Source organism: Nymphalis io, chromosome 12, assembly GCF_905147045.1.
Source record: "Nymphalis io chromosome 12, ilAglIoxx1.1, whole genome shotgun sequence".
NCBI lineage: Eukaryota > Metazoa > Arthropoda > Insecta > Lepidoptera > Nymphalidae > Nymphalis > Nymphalis io.
In genome coordinates, this window is record NC_065899.1 from 5,186,433 (window position 1) to 5,200,788 (window position 14,356).

At 31.9% G+C, this 14,356-nt stretch overlaps 3 protein-coding genes across 4 annotated transcripts in view; 1 reads left to right on the forward strand and 2 right to left on the reverse strand.

The window, feature by feature from the left end:
- The window catches only part of LOC126772307 (uncharacterized), a 45,290-nt gene extending 39,879 nt beyond the window's left edge, over positions 1-5,411 (forward strand). For both annotated transcript variants that reach the window (XM_050492604.1, XM_050492605.1), the window contains exons 2-4: positions 418-508; positions 900-3,930; positions 4,197-5,411. In XM_050492604.1, the coding sequence (XP_050348561.1) occupies positions 444-508; positions 900-3,930; positions 4,197-5,027 (3,927 nt within the window). In that variant the 5' untranslated portion in view covers positions 418-443 and the 3' untranslated portion in view covers positions 5,028-5,411. The remainder of the gene's footprint in view (positions 1-417; positions 509-899; positions 3,931-4,196) is intronic.
- On the reverse strand, positions 5,405-6,642 carry LOC126772558 (uncharacterized). The gene is made up of 5 exons (XM_050492959.1): positions 6,453-6,642; positions 6,140-6,205; positions 5,934-6,065; positions 5,563-5,796; positions 5,405-5,485 (listed from the first exon to the last, which is right to left on the reverse strand). Exons 1-5 carry the CDS (start codon positions 6,486-6,488, stop codon positions 5,405-5,407), a joined length of 549 nt encoding a protein of 182 aa, XP_050348916.1. The 5' UTR covers positions 6,489-6,642.
- Positions 6,643-7,934: 1,292 nt separating this feature from the next.
- LOC126772422 (uncharacterized) lies at positions 7,935-10,391 on the reverse strand. The gene is made up of 5 exons (XM_050492794.1): positions 10,299-10,391; positions 9,359-9,409; positions 8,992-9,099; positions 8,402-8,629; positions 7,935-8,151 (listed from the first exon to the last, which is right to left on the reverse strand). Exons 1-5 carry the CDS (start codon positions 10,338-10,340, stop codon positions 8,068-8,070), a joined length of 513 nt encoding a protein of 170 aa, XP_050348751.1. The 5' UTR covers positions 10,341-10,391; the 3' UTR covers positions 7,935-8,067.
- Positions 10,392-14,356: the final 3,965 nt, after the last annotated feature.

Below are 14,356 nucleotides of genomic sequence, written 5' to 3' on the forward strand. Positions count from 1 at the left end.
TCTCTCCTCTGTCCTCTGTCCATGGCCAGGCGAAATATTTGCTGTCCACTATCTAATGTTCCTCAGGCATTTCTTTTTTCCACCTTCCACCTTACCCATAATTACGCGTTGAAGCTTGTTATACATATTGTAACGGAGATACTCAATCTTATTATGATTTATGTAAGCTGCCTGGTCATGTGGTGTGTGTATTTAACTGATACAAAGCATGCTACGAGATCATTTTTATTCAAACGTCTCGAAAAAGAGGAATTGTAAATTATGAAATAAATTTTGTTGGTCTCGTTCAACGTTTGAAAAAATGTATGCAGATAGATGTAATATATTTAAATCTGTTTTATGTTATATATAGCCACAGTCATATTCTACCATAGATAACGTTATTATGATTATTATTTTAAAGCTATTTATTAACAGTTTCAGTGAGGAGTGCGCGTGGCAGGATGCACTTCATTCTGTGCGTACTCATCACCGCGACGTGCGCGTTTGCCGATAACAATCAAAACAGGTAAGTTAGAGGACAATATTATGGATTGTTAAATCTTGATACTTCTTTCAAAATAAGTGTAGAAATTCATTTCGGAAGTCGGAGACGTATTTAATAAGTATTTGCCAAATATTTATTCTCTTGTCTAAAAGCTGTTATTGTTTTTGTTTTCTTTCAATCTTCAAAATAAAATTCGTTATGTTAAATCTTTTTTTCCGATGAAAATATTTTTGTTCTATGTGATGCATAATGGGTATAACAAGGATGTTATTGTATTAATAATAAAATCAAGTAAATTGATTAAATTAACAAATAAATAAACATTGGAATACGGTTTAATCTTGATTATAATAACAAACAAAATAAATATGAATTAAATAGATATTGACAAGCGTATATTTTCACGTTTCAGGCGAACAAAATTACCATACATAGCCGATGCCGTTGGTAACAGTCTTCCGCCACCGTCAAGTGTGCCAGCGACTGTGGGAAGCCCAGTAAATTTGCTTACACCAGATAGATATGAATTTTACACCTTTGATGAGTCTGGTGAACTTGTTAAAAGATTAATGACTTTAGAAGAAATACAGGCTATAGTAGCAGCAGGAGAAGAAACAGACGGCTTAGTCACTTTCGCTAATGACAATCAACCCACGGTAGCTTTTAACTTTAGTCAACCATCTCACACGAAAGTACATAGTGTAGTTACTAATGTACAAAATGTTTTAAAATCTCAAATGGAGGCGCATAAAAAAAAGCCAAATGTACAACCAACTTTCGATACTCCAGATGTTTCAGACTCTTGGAGCCTGATATTACCTTCGATATTTGGCAACACTGGGGTGGATATAGTTCCAGATAAAACATCGGGCTCATTTATTACTCCTGAGACAGAAACTATCGACATAGATAACTTAAATATGGAATATGAAAATTCGCAAAGTAAAGAAAGCAATGAAATACCTACTATGCCTACGTTTGAAGTTAAAGACAAAAATAATGATGTCACAGCAAAACCGTTAACTGAAGTTTCTCTTTTTAAGCGTACTACAACTGAATCATCACATTTTACTACTACTACTACTACTACATCAAAGCCTTTCACTACAATTTCCAAGGTAACTACAACTACAACTAAACAGCCTGTAACAAAAACAACAAATAAGCCACTAATTATAACAACAACAAATAGATCAAAATTATCAAGTTCAACTAGTACTGTGCGACCTCCACCTACAACAACAATAAACGCTATAATATCAACTACTAGTAAATTTTTACCATCGCATTCAACACAGCAATATTCAAATATCACTAATATAAATGAGAATAATACTTCTATTAGAAACTTCACAGCAAAGCCAATTCAATACGAGAAAATAAGTACTTTTTCACCTATTTCTACACCAGCATACATAGCTGAAACAATAACAGAAATGTCAAATAATAAACAAGCGATGTTTTCACATGAAAATGTAACAAACATTAAATCGAACACAATATTATTCTCGCCTTTAAAAAATAATGAAAACGAATATGAAAAAAATATTTCCATAGAAGAGAATACAAGTCAATCTGTTTCTCCTTTAACAATAGCCTCAACAACAGAAATGATATCTTCACAAAATAATCAAATTGAAAACAATGTTAATGTAAGTAGCCAAACACAAGTAGATGAAAGCGAAGATAAAGAAAGTCAGACTTCTTTACCATTATTTGATGTGGCTCAGAGTATAAGTCAAATAGCTTCTGATCTTGGCAATAATTATGTCCCTATACCTACTTCTAATAGTTTATTAGATACTACAAAAATAAACAATATTGATATAGAGAGCAAGGAGAACGTAGAAATTGAAATACCTATAGAAAATGGAAATGAAAATGAAATCATAGCAAACCATACTAATGAATCTGATAATTTTATAAAAATATCTACAATTGATCCACACATAAAAATTGAAAATACTAAAGAAAAAGAAGAAGTGCAGACTACATCCTTACCACCAAGTACGACTACAATGTTAAGTACAACTAACACTAATACTATGGATGTTATTTTAACAGGTTCAGTAGACGATTTAATATCGCAAGTAGCAAATGAAGGTCCTGCTATTACATCAATAGTCTATCATGAAAATAATACAGAACCTGATGAAAGTATTAAAGAAATGGAGGAGAAATTATACTCGACTTACGATTCGTTGAGTGTTGAAACTACTACTTCCAATTTAGTTATTGATACTACAATTAATTCATCACATACCAATACTTCTTCCCTCAAGAAAAATAACGATGACAAAACCAACGTATTAAAAGAGTTTAAAGACGAAATAATTGATATAGAAAACGACATATCCAAAAGTACAATCAATAAAAATATAAGTGTAACAAAATATGGTCTAGATTCTAGTAACCATAATTCTAGCAGTATAAGGAACAGTAGCAATATATTAAATAATTATAACATATTAAAAAACTTGACCAAATCAGAAGAAAAAAAGAAGGTTGATATGAACTCAGAAAGTATTAAGGCAGTGGATAAGGTCGAGTCTTCCACTTTTGTTAATGTATCTACTGAAAATAATATTGTTACGACTGTTTTGCCAGATATCACAACTACACAACAAATTAATAAAGTCAATAATAAATTTCAGAAATTAGAAGCACAAATACCAAAATTTGATGAATTCAAAAAGAAAATACAAAAAGTAAATATTGATGAAAAAGAGCTAGCGAATGAAAGGAATAATTCCTGGAAACTTATATCAACTGTTACGCCACCAAAAGTATATAATCTTAATAAAGATAAACACAAAGTTGAAGGTTTTTACATACCTGAGAGTAATGATAAAGGTATTGTTTTAGAGTTTCCCAAGGAAAATCAGGGGTTAGAAGTTACGACAAAAGACTTAGGCGAAGATGTACTACAATTCACGGAGCTTTGCAATGAATTAGCGTTTAGATATTGGAATGTATTAACTGAAAATACAGACAAAAAACGAAGCATTGTTTTTTCTCCTTATTCTATAACGTCTATGTTAGCAATGATGTTTATGGGAGCGAAAGGAGCAACATCAGGTGAAATGAATGAAGTTCTTAAGTTAGATGATATGGTTACATTCAATCCACATTTTACATTGAAAAATATATCCGACTCAATCGACACTACTTCTGCATCTGGGGTATCTGTATCGGCATTTATAAGAGAGCTTTACAGTGAAAGAAGTAAGGGTAAAATTTTGACATTTTATAAAGAAAGAGCGCAACACTTTTATAATGGTCACGTGGAAGAAATAAACTTCAATTTAATTAGTGATATTATAAGGAGAAGAACTAATTTACTTATTAAAAGATATACATGGGGTAAAATTGCTGAATATATAAAATCCAACAGTATAACTATGCACCCTCCACTAGCAGCATTTTCGGCTAACATTTTTCATGTAAGTATTATTTTCTTAGCCTTTATGATAACGTTTTTAAAGATATTAAATAAAATAATTTATTAAGTACTAATAATAATCATCACAAAAATATTATTTTTTGTAAATAAAAATAACTGTTACTAAAGTTATCTTTTACTTTCTATATTTTACTATTTAAGCTTTTCAAACCAACTATAATTAACAATTTTGTGTAGCATTTTTATTAAATATAAAAATAAAATTCATTGGATTATGTTTTGATTTCATTAATTCTTACTTTCCAGACTGATTGCAGTGGATCATCTGTGGAAGGAAGAGACGGCGAAATGTATTTCGTAGTTTCACCAAATGTTCGTCAGAGACGTTTGGTGCCCGTACCAGCTGTCGTCTTCAAAAGTAATTTCCTTGCCGGCTACGATCCAGTTTTAGATGCTACCGCTGCTGCCCTAGGAAATACAAATTCTGTTGTTAGCACACTCTTCTTAATGCCGGGCCAACAAGGAAACGTTGTACATGCGGAAGATTTAGAAAATCTTGAAAAACGGTTTATCGATTCTGATCTAAGTACATCAGCATGGAATCGATTATTAAGAACGCTTTTACCACGAAATGGCTTAGAACTGCAAATACCAAGATTATCCCACAAATCTATTTTCAACGTGTCCTCTACATTGCGAAAAATGGGCTTGAAAGAATTGTTTGATGCAAACCACGCTGATTTAGGTGGAATGAACGGGCCATCAAAGGACCTCTATCTGTCTGATATGATACAATTGACTTCTTTTGTCACTTGTGGTGAAGCTGCGATTGGAGAGCAGCATCACATAGAAGAATACCCTGAAACATTAGATCTATCACATAAACATAGGACTTCCAGATGGCTCACAGGATGGGATGAACCACGAGACTATCAACGTGCTTTCCATGATCCGCATGATGTAGGTGATGCTATGCACTTACCATTACATCTTCGACCAAGACAAGCAAGACTTCCTGCAAGAAACACTCAACCAGCTCGTTTAAAATTCGATAGACCTTTCCTCTTCTTTGTACGACACAACCCCTCAGGCATGATTCTTTATGTTGGTAGATACAACCCACGGCTTCTACCTTGAAGGCTTAGAAAAGACTGCTAGTTTAGTTTAATTTACTATATTCCTTAAAGGAATGTGATGAGGTATAATGGTGAGTGTGATATATGTATGTGTATGAAATTATTCACTGTATTAACATTTATGTGACAGTATTACAGTTTATTGGAATAGAGGTAACTTGTACATTAAGATGTACGTATGTTCTTTCCTCTATACTAATGCTAAATGATATGTGGGTAGTTATAAGATGATGCAAATGAAATAATGTTTATTATAAGTAAAATATTGTAATTAATGAAGTAATAGTACATTTTAATAACTAATTTCATTTCATTGTCATTGTAGATGCAGTTTTAGAATAAATTAAAATTATAAAAGTATTTGTTTATTTTAATTAATTATATGAAGAATTCTTTACATTCTTCGTAGAATTCTTTCCATTCAAAGCATTTTTCAGTTTTTATAATTTTCGGACAGTCCTGAAAATAATAACAATTAAACTATATAGTTTAATAAATACTTATTCATTGAATAGATTAAATAAAATAAAACTTACCACGGTTATATAGTTTCTGATACAACCTTGGAAATCAAAAAATTCACAAACATTCAATGGCATTTGAAGTCTGTTTTCTTCTTTGCAGAACAATTTGGCACTGGTCATAACGATACTAAATTCCTGATTTAGATTAACCCACTTGTCGAGGTGGTTATAGTATTTTTCATTATTTACGAAGTCATCTGCATCTAAGAGATCATACTTACTTAAAATACATCGCCAATGTTCGCACTGAAAATGAAAATCGAAGATTATCTTACTAAATATTTAAAATATTTTGAAATCAATGTTGCATTTCTACCATTACTATTTAACCGGTTTAATCGGTTTTATTGAATTTTTTTTTTTAAATTGCGGTTTTTACTCACAGTTTTGATGGCTTCTCTTCTCATTCCTGTAACATTATATTCACTATCTATAAATATAAGTTCAAACATAGCGCCGCACGCTCTAGCCACCTCGCGTTTGAAAAAAGGTGGAAAAATACAACATCTTCGGTCCTAAAATTCATAGATTGATAATTTTTGTTTTTATGTTTTTGTACAGATAGTGATAATAAAATATTAATGATTACCATGAGTTCGTCAGTTCCATAACATTTTTCTGGTTTTATTTTCAACGGTTCAAATTGGCCTTTTGCCTTAAGAATGGTGGTTAATTGAAATTATTAAAACATTTATATTCCTGTGAAAGGCAACCATTCCATCACTAGGTTAATCAAGTATATTTTTATTACCTGGGTTATTTTTGGAATTCAATAAGAAAGAAATATAATCTAGTTTTAAACACAAGAGGATTACTCAAAAATGAATACAATTATTATGTTTATCACGTTTCTGCTTATTATTTGATAATAATATTATATAAAAAATTAAAATAAAGGATACCGTGTAAAATATTGCACACAGATACAACAACTTCATATCTTTTTTTATAAATCCACTTATCACGACGAATTATATCAATAGACTGATCATGTTGACTGAGTAGCTTGAAACAACAAAGGAAGGTGCGATATATGTTTAAAAAACGTTTTAAAGTTTTACAAAATATTGAGTTGACACCAAGTCTACTTGTAACTCGATACACCTATATTTGTACAAATAATCCCACAAGTAAGCAATAAGTTTTCTTAATTAGGCAGAACGGATTGTAATTTTGCTTTAAGAATTCATTTTTAATTAATATTTAATAACATTGTATATTGCAATGTACATTTAAAATAATCGCTTTATTATGAAAATATGATGTTATGTGTTGTAGTAAATGTAGTATCTAAATTAAACAACTTGAACAACTTCCAAAAATGCTTGTAATAGTTTATTTAATATTTTAGTGTCGAACTTTAAAAATGATGCTAACTATCTAGTAAGTCTGACAAACTTTATTTTCACTTAAATTAAACAAAGAAAATAGCTATATGATAATTATAACATAAATATTAGAAAGGTTCTCTGGTCTATGAAGTATATGTTGTATCATTTATCAAAACGATGATGTTTTCGCCTTGTTTTCGGCTTGGTAAGTTTATACTTTATATAACTGCCGGGAAGGCAAATGAATCTACTCCACCTGATGGTGGTTGAGTGGCAGTAGAGTCCAAACACGACTACGGCCAGTAGTCGGAAAGAATGTTCTGCACTAGCCGACCCCACCTTGCCGGCCTGCAAGATGTGTCTTCACGCCTCGTTTGAAGGAACCCGGGTTATAAGAGGAGGGGAACCCGTGAGCTGCTAGAAAATTCCGTTTTTTGGAAGTGCGAAAAAGAAAGGATTTTCCAAATTGCTTTGTGCAAGATGGAATTGATGTCACAGTTAGGCGGTGACATCGAGAGCCAGCACGCGTAGACTTGTGAAGGAAGGGGGAAGAATTATTGTTATATAACAATAATATGTTTGCACAAAATAATCTTATTAAAATACTTTATTTTCACTCCACAAATATAATTTTTATGACTCAAAAATATTTTAAGCAATTTGCTTTATACCTTTATATATTTACTAAATAAACTTTCTATATTTTACTGCATAATAATAAACCTTTGTCTAATTAGACATATTACTAAATAGACTTTTCGAGTAGGTGGAAATATTTTTACAAACGTAAGTAATATTACTACATGTATATTTAAATTAAGAATTAAAGGGAATAGTTTGATAAGTGTACCTACATATGATCTTTCTGTTGAATGTTGAAATACAGAAGTTTTCATTGTTTTTGCTTCTTTTACCTTTTTTAAAGAAACATTTATATCCATATATATTATAATAATATTATTATATCCTGCTATCTTACGGACTATTTATAGGTTTTTATAAAAAGTTAGTCAATTATACTAACCAATTTGTAATAAACAGCGAATTTTTTACTTATATTTTTATTAATTAAAACAAAATTAGTGACATCAATTATGAGTAATATGCATATTAAAAATATTTTTGTTATTTACAAAAAATCAAACAACAGCAATTAGTATTTTACATAAAATCAACATTATGTTTATTAGTGATCGAAATATTCTTTACATTCTTCAACGTAATCTTTTATTTTCTTGCAGTCACCAGTATCCTCCCATTTTGGACATTCCTGGAAGATAAATTGTATTGAAATTTTGGTTGTGTTGAAATAAAGATTAGATTTATTTATTCCTAAAAAACGGAAGATGAATGCAACATGCACTAAGATATTTATTATACAAACATGCATAAATAATTAAAAATAAAATAAAAATCTGTATAATAACCAAACAACTGGGTAGATACCATGGAAATATTTGTATTTATAAAAACATAAAAATAACCGTTGAAGTTGACTTATGTTGATCAAGTAAACTTACCATAAACATTACATTACTAATGCAAAATACAATCCTCGTAGGTTGACACACTTTTAATTCGGCCAAATCATTATTAATACAAAGTTCCTTGGCCTTTTCAACACCATTCTTGAAGTCTGGGTAAGATTCAACCCATTTGTCCAGAAATTCGGTCGCTGCATCCTTATCTACCTCGTTATCATCTTTCATTAGATTGTATTTTTTTAATAAACATATCTGCTTAGAACACTACAAAAAAATAGATAAACTAAATTACATATTTTACGGTCAGTGCTTGTTTTTCGTTCGTATTCTATGCGTTTATCAATGCCTTTGTACAGTTGTATTAACATAAACGTTTGTGTCATAGTACTGCCAACGAACGATAGATGTCCTTAGCTTAAGTCAAAATATAGCATGTATTGTTTTTGTGATTTTTCACGTGTTTATTGGAATAACGAGGGGATTAATAACAAATGAGCGAATAGACAATATTGCAGTAGTGAAGTTTTACAAAAGAAACAATAGTATGAATGAACACTGATGTTCTCTAAATCTATTAGTTGATAAAATGATCACTAGATGGCGCTACCAGTATTAATTCTACTTACATCCGGAGGCCCCGATTTATTTTCTGCGCTTGGTAATTCTATTTCACATTCCTTGTAGTCCTCTTCTTTAAATATTTTTGGAAAGTTACAGCATTGTGCAGGATTTTTCTAAAAAGAAATGTGAATTAAATTCATATTTTTAAATATTAATTGATTTATAAATTATAACCATTATTGTAAGAAATCGCACTCAAACTGACTTTATAAATACTTGCAACACATACTTAAAGCAAAAAATTACAACGCTGTACTTTAATTACAGTGAAAAAAAAATTTGTAGAACAATTTATAACATAAATATAGTTTATTAGTAACATAAATGCTTAACCAATATGAAAAATCAATATAAAAAAGTTTGTATACTTACTACTCGGGGAAAGGTTCTACACTGTGGAGGAGGCGGCTCTGAAGTCACGACCTTGAGATTAGAAAAAAATGAAATTGCTTTATGCTACATATATATATATATTATTTGAATATTTAAAAAATAATTAATTATCTAAAAAATAAACCTGATTTTCAGTAAAATTGCAGCATAATATTTCTGCTTGGGTCTGGAGAAGCTTTTGTTTTGAGGACGAAATGGACGAAGGACAAGTTATTATTCAGTTGAATTAATTGAAATATTAAATTCTATTTAATATCAAATATCGTTTATAATTGCAAGTGATTAAAACTCCACAAATAGTAATCCTCAATAAGAAGAATCGCCGTGATATTAATTAAGATTTTTCTTACTAAATGTGTAATTCTTAATAAACGATATTTGTGATTTTTGTATTTAAGAGGGGGCAAACGAGCATGAGGCTCGCCTGATGGATAGTGACTGCCACCGCCTATGGATATACTTTTACCCGACCTTGGCCCGATCTGGGTTTTGAACCCAGGACCTCCGGGTCTGCGGCCTTACATATACCAACTAGACCAACGAGGCAGTTAAAGTATACAATATTTGGATCTTGTCCTGTAGAAATGTTCCAATCCACAGATACGCTAATAAAATGTTTATATTTCGTTTTGCATATTAAATATACGTAAAATTAATGCAAAGATTTACTATGATAGTTGAATTTATTCGATCGCTATAGTATGGAGCATGGACTTGTAAACACTTAAACCTTAACTTGGTCTTTAGACATATGACGCACATATAACTTAAAGAAAACAAGCCTAGTAAATATTACAAAATGGCAACCGTTAACACTATGCAAAATAGCAAGTATTAACGATATAACAATATCAAATTAACTTTTTTGTTTACGTTTTGTAAAAAAAAATAATATTATTATAATATATTTGTACATTACCTGAAGGATAACCAGAAGACAGAAGCTGCCAATACGAAACATGATTGATGGTGGATTCAACAATGGTGATGTTGAATGGATGTGCTAGGTTTTATACCGAACAATTATGTTCGGCTATTGTGTGTCACGGGAAACCACCAAGGTGTCACATGTCATAGATTATTGTTGTAGAAATACCTCATGTTGCTTTAGACGATAATGTTAATAAATAACGATAAATATATTATATTAAAGCAACATAATACACATTTTAATTTACATTTTTGTCATTTTGATTAATTTGTAAAAATATTTGGATGACAGAATCGATGCTGGATTCAATCGTAGCGCCTCCTCTAGGCACTGTAAAAAATGCCGATTGATTATCGAAATATTGCATAAAATTGGTCACCATCGCTTAAAAATATCAAATTTCGATAAACAATTTTTAAATCAAGCGGTTCCTAAAAAAGGGGATCGGTCTGACCCAGCAAATTATCGGCCAATAGCTGTCACTTCAGTACTTTGTAAGGTGATGGAACGGACACTAAACAACCAACTGATCCATTGCCTAGAAGATCACTGTCTAATTAATGATCGTCAGTACGGGTTCCGAACAAACCGGTCCACAGGTTCTGTGACCGTTTCATTTCGTTTGACGGTGTACGATTCTAGCGTACGTAACGCACTTCTGGGGTAAAGCTATCGACAAGCATCGGGAATCGTTGGCAGTCAGCCTCGATATCCCCAAGGCTTTCGACAGGGTCTGGCACAAAAGTCTTCTCTCCAAGCTGCCACCTGGCTATCTAGCTTCCTCCGTAAGCGTAGCCTCCGTGTTTTAGTCGATGGTTGCGCTTCACAATTCCATGTAGTGAATGCTGGGGTCCCCCAGGGATCTGTGTTATCCCCCACACTCTTTCTTTTGCATATCAATGATATGCTCTCTCTTGGGAACATACATTGCTATGCAGATGATAGTACAGTGCATGGGGATCTCACGAACGTGCAGTAGTTGGGCGAGCGGAAATTAAAGAGAGGCGAGGGGATCTTGTTGTTGAACTTGATAGGGCGTTAGAACTCATCGCCAAATGGGGCTCTGACATTCTTGTTGAGTTTAATGCCAAGTAAACGCAGGTATGCGCTCTCACAGCGAAAAACACACCATTTTCCCCTCTTCCCTCCCTCCTGTGGCACTACACTCGAGATACACAGCAAAATCGCCATGCTGGGGGATTGACGTTCGGTGCGACTTTAATCCAAGGGATTATCGAGGCTGTTATAAAAACAACCTCACGGAAACTCGGAGTTCAGAACAAGGTGCGGCGTTTTTTCACGCCACAACAACTGTGCCTGTTGTACAAAACACAGGTACGGTCTTGCGTTGAATATTGCTCACACCTTTGGGATGGCTCCGCTAAGTACCAACTGGAGGCCTTGGATTGGTTGCAGCGACGTGCGGTTCGAATTATTAGCGATATAAATTTCACGAACACCCTCGAGTCTTTACAATTGCGTAGAGAGTATAGCAGTACTGAGCGCTTTCTATCGACTGTACCACAACGAGTGCTCTGAGGAGTTATTCTCTCTAATTCCTGCTTCCCTCTTCCTTCACATATCTACGCGTGCTGGCTCTCGATGTCATCGCCTAACTGTGACATCAATTCCATCGCGCATAAAGAAATTTGGCAACTCCTTTCTGTCACACTTCCAAAAGATGGAATTCTTTACCAGCTCACATGTTTTTTTTATATTATAGGTTGGCGGACGAGCCATAGCCAGGATGACCCATATGGCCACCTGATGGTAAGTGGTCACCAACGCCTATGGACATTGGCATTGTAAGAAATGTTAACCATCGCTTACATCGCCAAAGCGCCACCAACCTTGGGAACTAAGATGTTATGTCCCTTGTGCCTGTAATTACACTGGCTGACTCACCCTTCAAACTGGATCAAAACAATACCAAGTACTGCTGTTTTGCGGTAGAATATCTGATGAGTGGGTGGTACCTACCCAGACGGGCTTGCACAAGGCCGGTAGGGCTTTGTGCAAGCCAAGCCAACCAGTAATACTTTTTAAATCAGATTTATATATACTATTAAACCCTACAAAAAAGTCGACAACGGACGTATATATTTTATAGATGTAATCGTATTTAAAAAATAATAGCAAATTATTGATATATAATTTACATTTAATATTTCATATCATCATAATTTCGAATCCAAGGTTTTTTCATTTCAAGAAATAATCAATTTAAATAAAAATAAATGCAAACTATGCTTTTATGTATCTGCTAATTTGAGTGCATATTGTTATATTCTATGAAAAATGTTTTGAGAGACTAATAATAATACATTGTTACATTTAGGACATATTTATTTGTGGAAAATTATGCTAGCTTGTTAAAATGGGTTTCCTTTATTTTTTATTCATATGACTTAATCATCTTCTATTCAATAGACAACGTTAAAGGCATAGAAAGATTGTATTACTTATTTGTATTTAAGTTAGTTATATTTTTATAGGAACCTATTTTATATATTCATTTGTAATTAATAATTTTTAATAACTTTTGCTTTTATTTCGGTTATTCATATTCCAATTACCGAGTAATTGGTCTAGCGATTCGGTGAATACATTCATTCGGTAATTACATACATATTTAATATTATTATAAATACAATTTACTATTTAATTTAATGCATATAATTGACTTTAATTAATTGTAGATTAAGAAAATATTATGACTACGTAAAAATACAAAATAATGTTATTTTTTTGCTGTGAAAAATAAAACACATTGTTATGATAATTATATATATTTCTCACTTCCGATTGCCTTCCTATGTATGTTTAATGATGACATAACTCGTTCACACGGAAAGGTTATAAGCTTTAAATTACTGAAGCATAATTACTGTTCCAGGTGTAAATAAGTGGTACTTACCTACAATGTTATGTAATCTAGTTGTTATTGGATAAAACGTTATGGTGATAGACTTTTTTTTTATTGTATTACACCCTAAACGGAATAAAATATAATTCACTCACTCGTGCAGCGTTCCATAGTTAAACCGGAACACTTTTGAAATCACCTCCATACGATCGTCCATTTGTAGCTCATGTAAATAATTTTGATAATATATGATATGAAATATTTTTTATATATATATATTCCATAAAATTATATATATAATAAATTTCATTATATATATATATATAATGAAATGAATAGAATTTTTAGTGTTTTCATGGAGAAAAAAGGTACACTAGTACTTGTGTAGCTTTAGTGTGCTTGTGTAGAGCACAAAATTGGACGACTCATACTACGAAATAGGAATTATGTAACAAAAATAAATAAGATTTATTTTAAATTAAGTATTTTCAAAAATTTGAAATAAGTAACCTATATTCCAAACTAACTAAATTATAATAAAAATTGCATAAACAAATGGCTCATATGGTTTTCATGTGATTAAAATTTTAAAATATATAAACATTTAATGAAAATATTTATTTCAATAATTTATTTTGTAACAAATACATTTGGTTCTCAAATCATTAAGAGTATTTACTCTGCCCAAAAATTTGTGACAAATCAGTGTATTTTTTATTATTTATAAATGATTACTTTTACGTTAAATATTTACAAGACGTAATGTGCATGTAATGATTGTCGGATGTCCTCAAGACGTCATGCTTGCTGATTCAGGGTTAAACCTCGGACATGGTGGCCAACAATAGGTACGTTGAACTATCGGCATATTTTTCTTTATAATAACCTACTCTTGTAGAAGAGTCTACTCTTCTACAAGAAAAATCCTTCTTCTGCTTTTATATGTATGTGTTTGGGAGATTATTCTGATGAATAAGGATTTTGACTTTACATATACGGGTTATTTGAAGGATATATGTCTGCGTGTACGTGTACAAATATGTGTTTGATACAGTAATCACCCATAATGTTATTTTCACAAAAAAGGATTTAAGTGCTATGCGGCATAAAACAACCTAATGTTACTGACGTTTCTTTCCATTTTGGCTGCACGCACGACGGTTTCCTTTAAAAGATTTTG

Bases quoted from the DNA above. Each gene is read 5' to 3' on its own strand.
- LOC126772422 (XM_050492794.1), bottom strand. From the start codon at position 10,340: ATGTTTCGTATTGGCAGCTTCTGTCTTCTGGTTATCCTTCAG. The intron at 9,410-10,298 runs GTAATGTACAAA...TCTAATCTCAAG, and splicing joins GTCTTCTGGTTATCCTTCAG to GTCGTGACTTCAGAGCCGCC. The intron at 8,152-8,401 runs GTAAGTTTACTT...TTTATCTTCCAG, and splicing joins TTAGTAATGTAATGTTTATG to GAATGTCCAAAATGGGAGGA.
- LOC126772558 (XM_050492959.1), bottom strand. From the start codon at position 6,488: ATGAAGTTGTTGTATCTGTGTGCAATATTTTACACG. The intron at 6,066-6,139 runs GTAATCATTAAT...TATGAATTTTAG, and splicing joins ATGGAACTGACGAACTCATG to GACCGAAGATGTTGTATTTT. The intron at 5,486-5,562 runs GTAAGTTTTATT...TATTATTTTCAG, and splicing joins TCAGAAACTATATAACCGTG to GACTGTCCGAAAATTATAAA.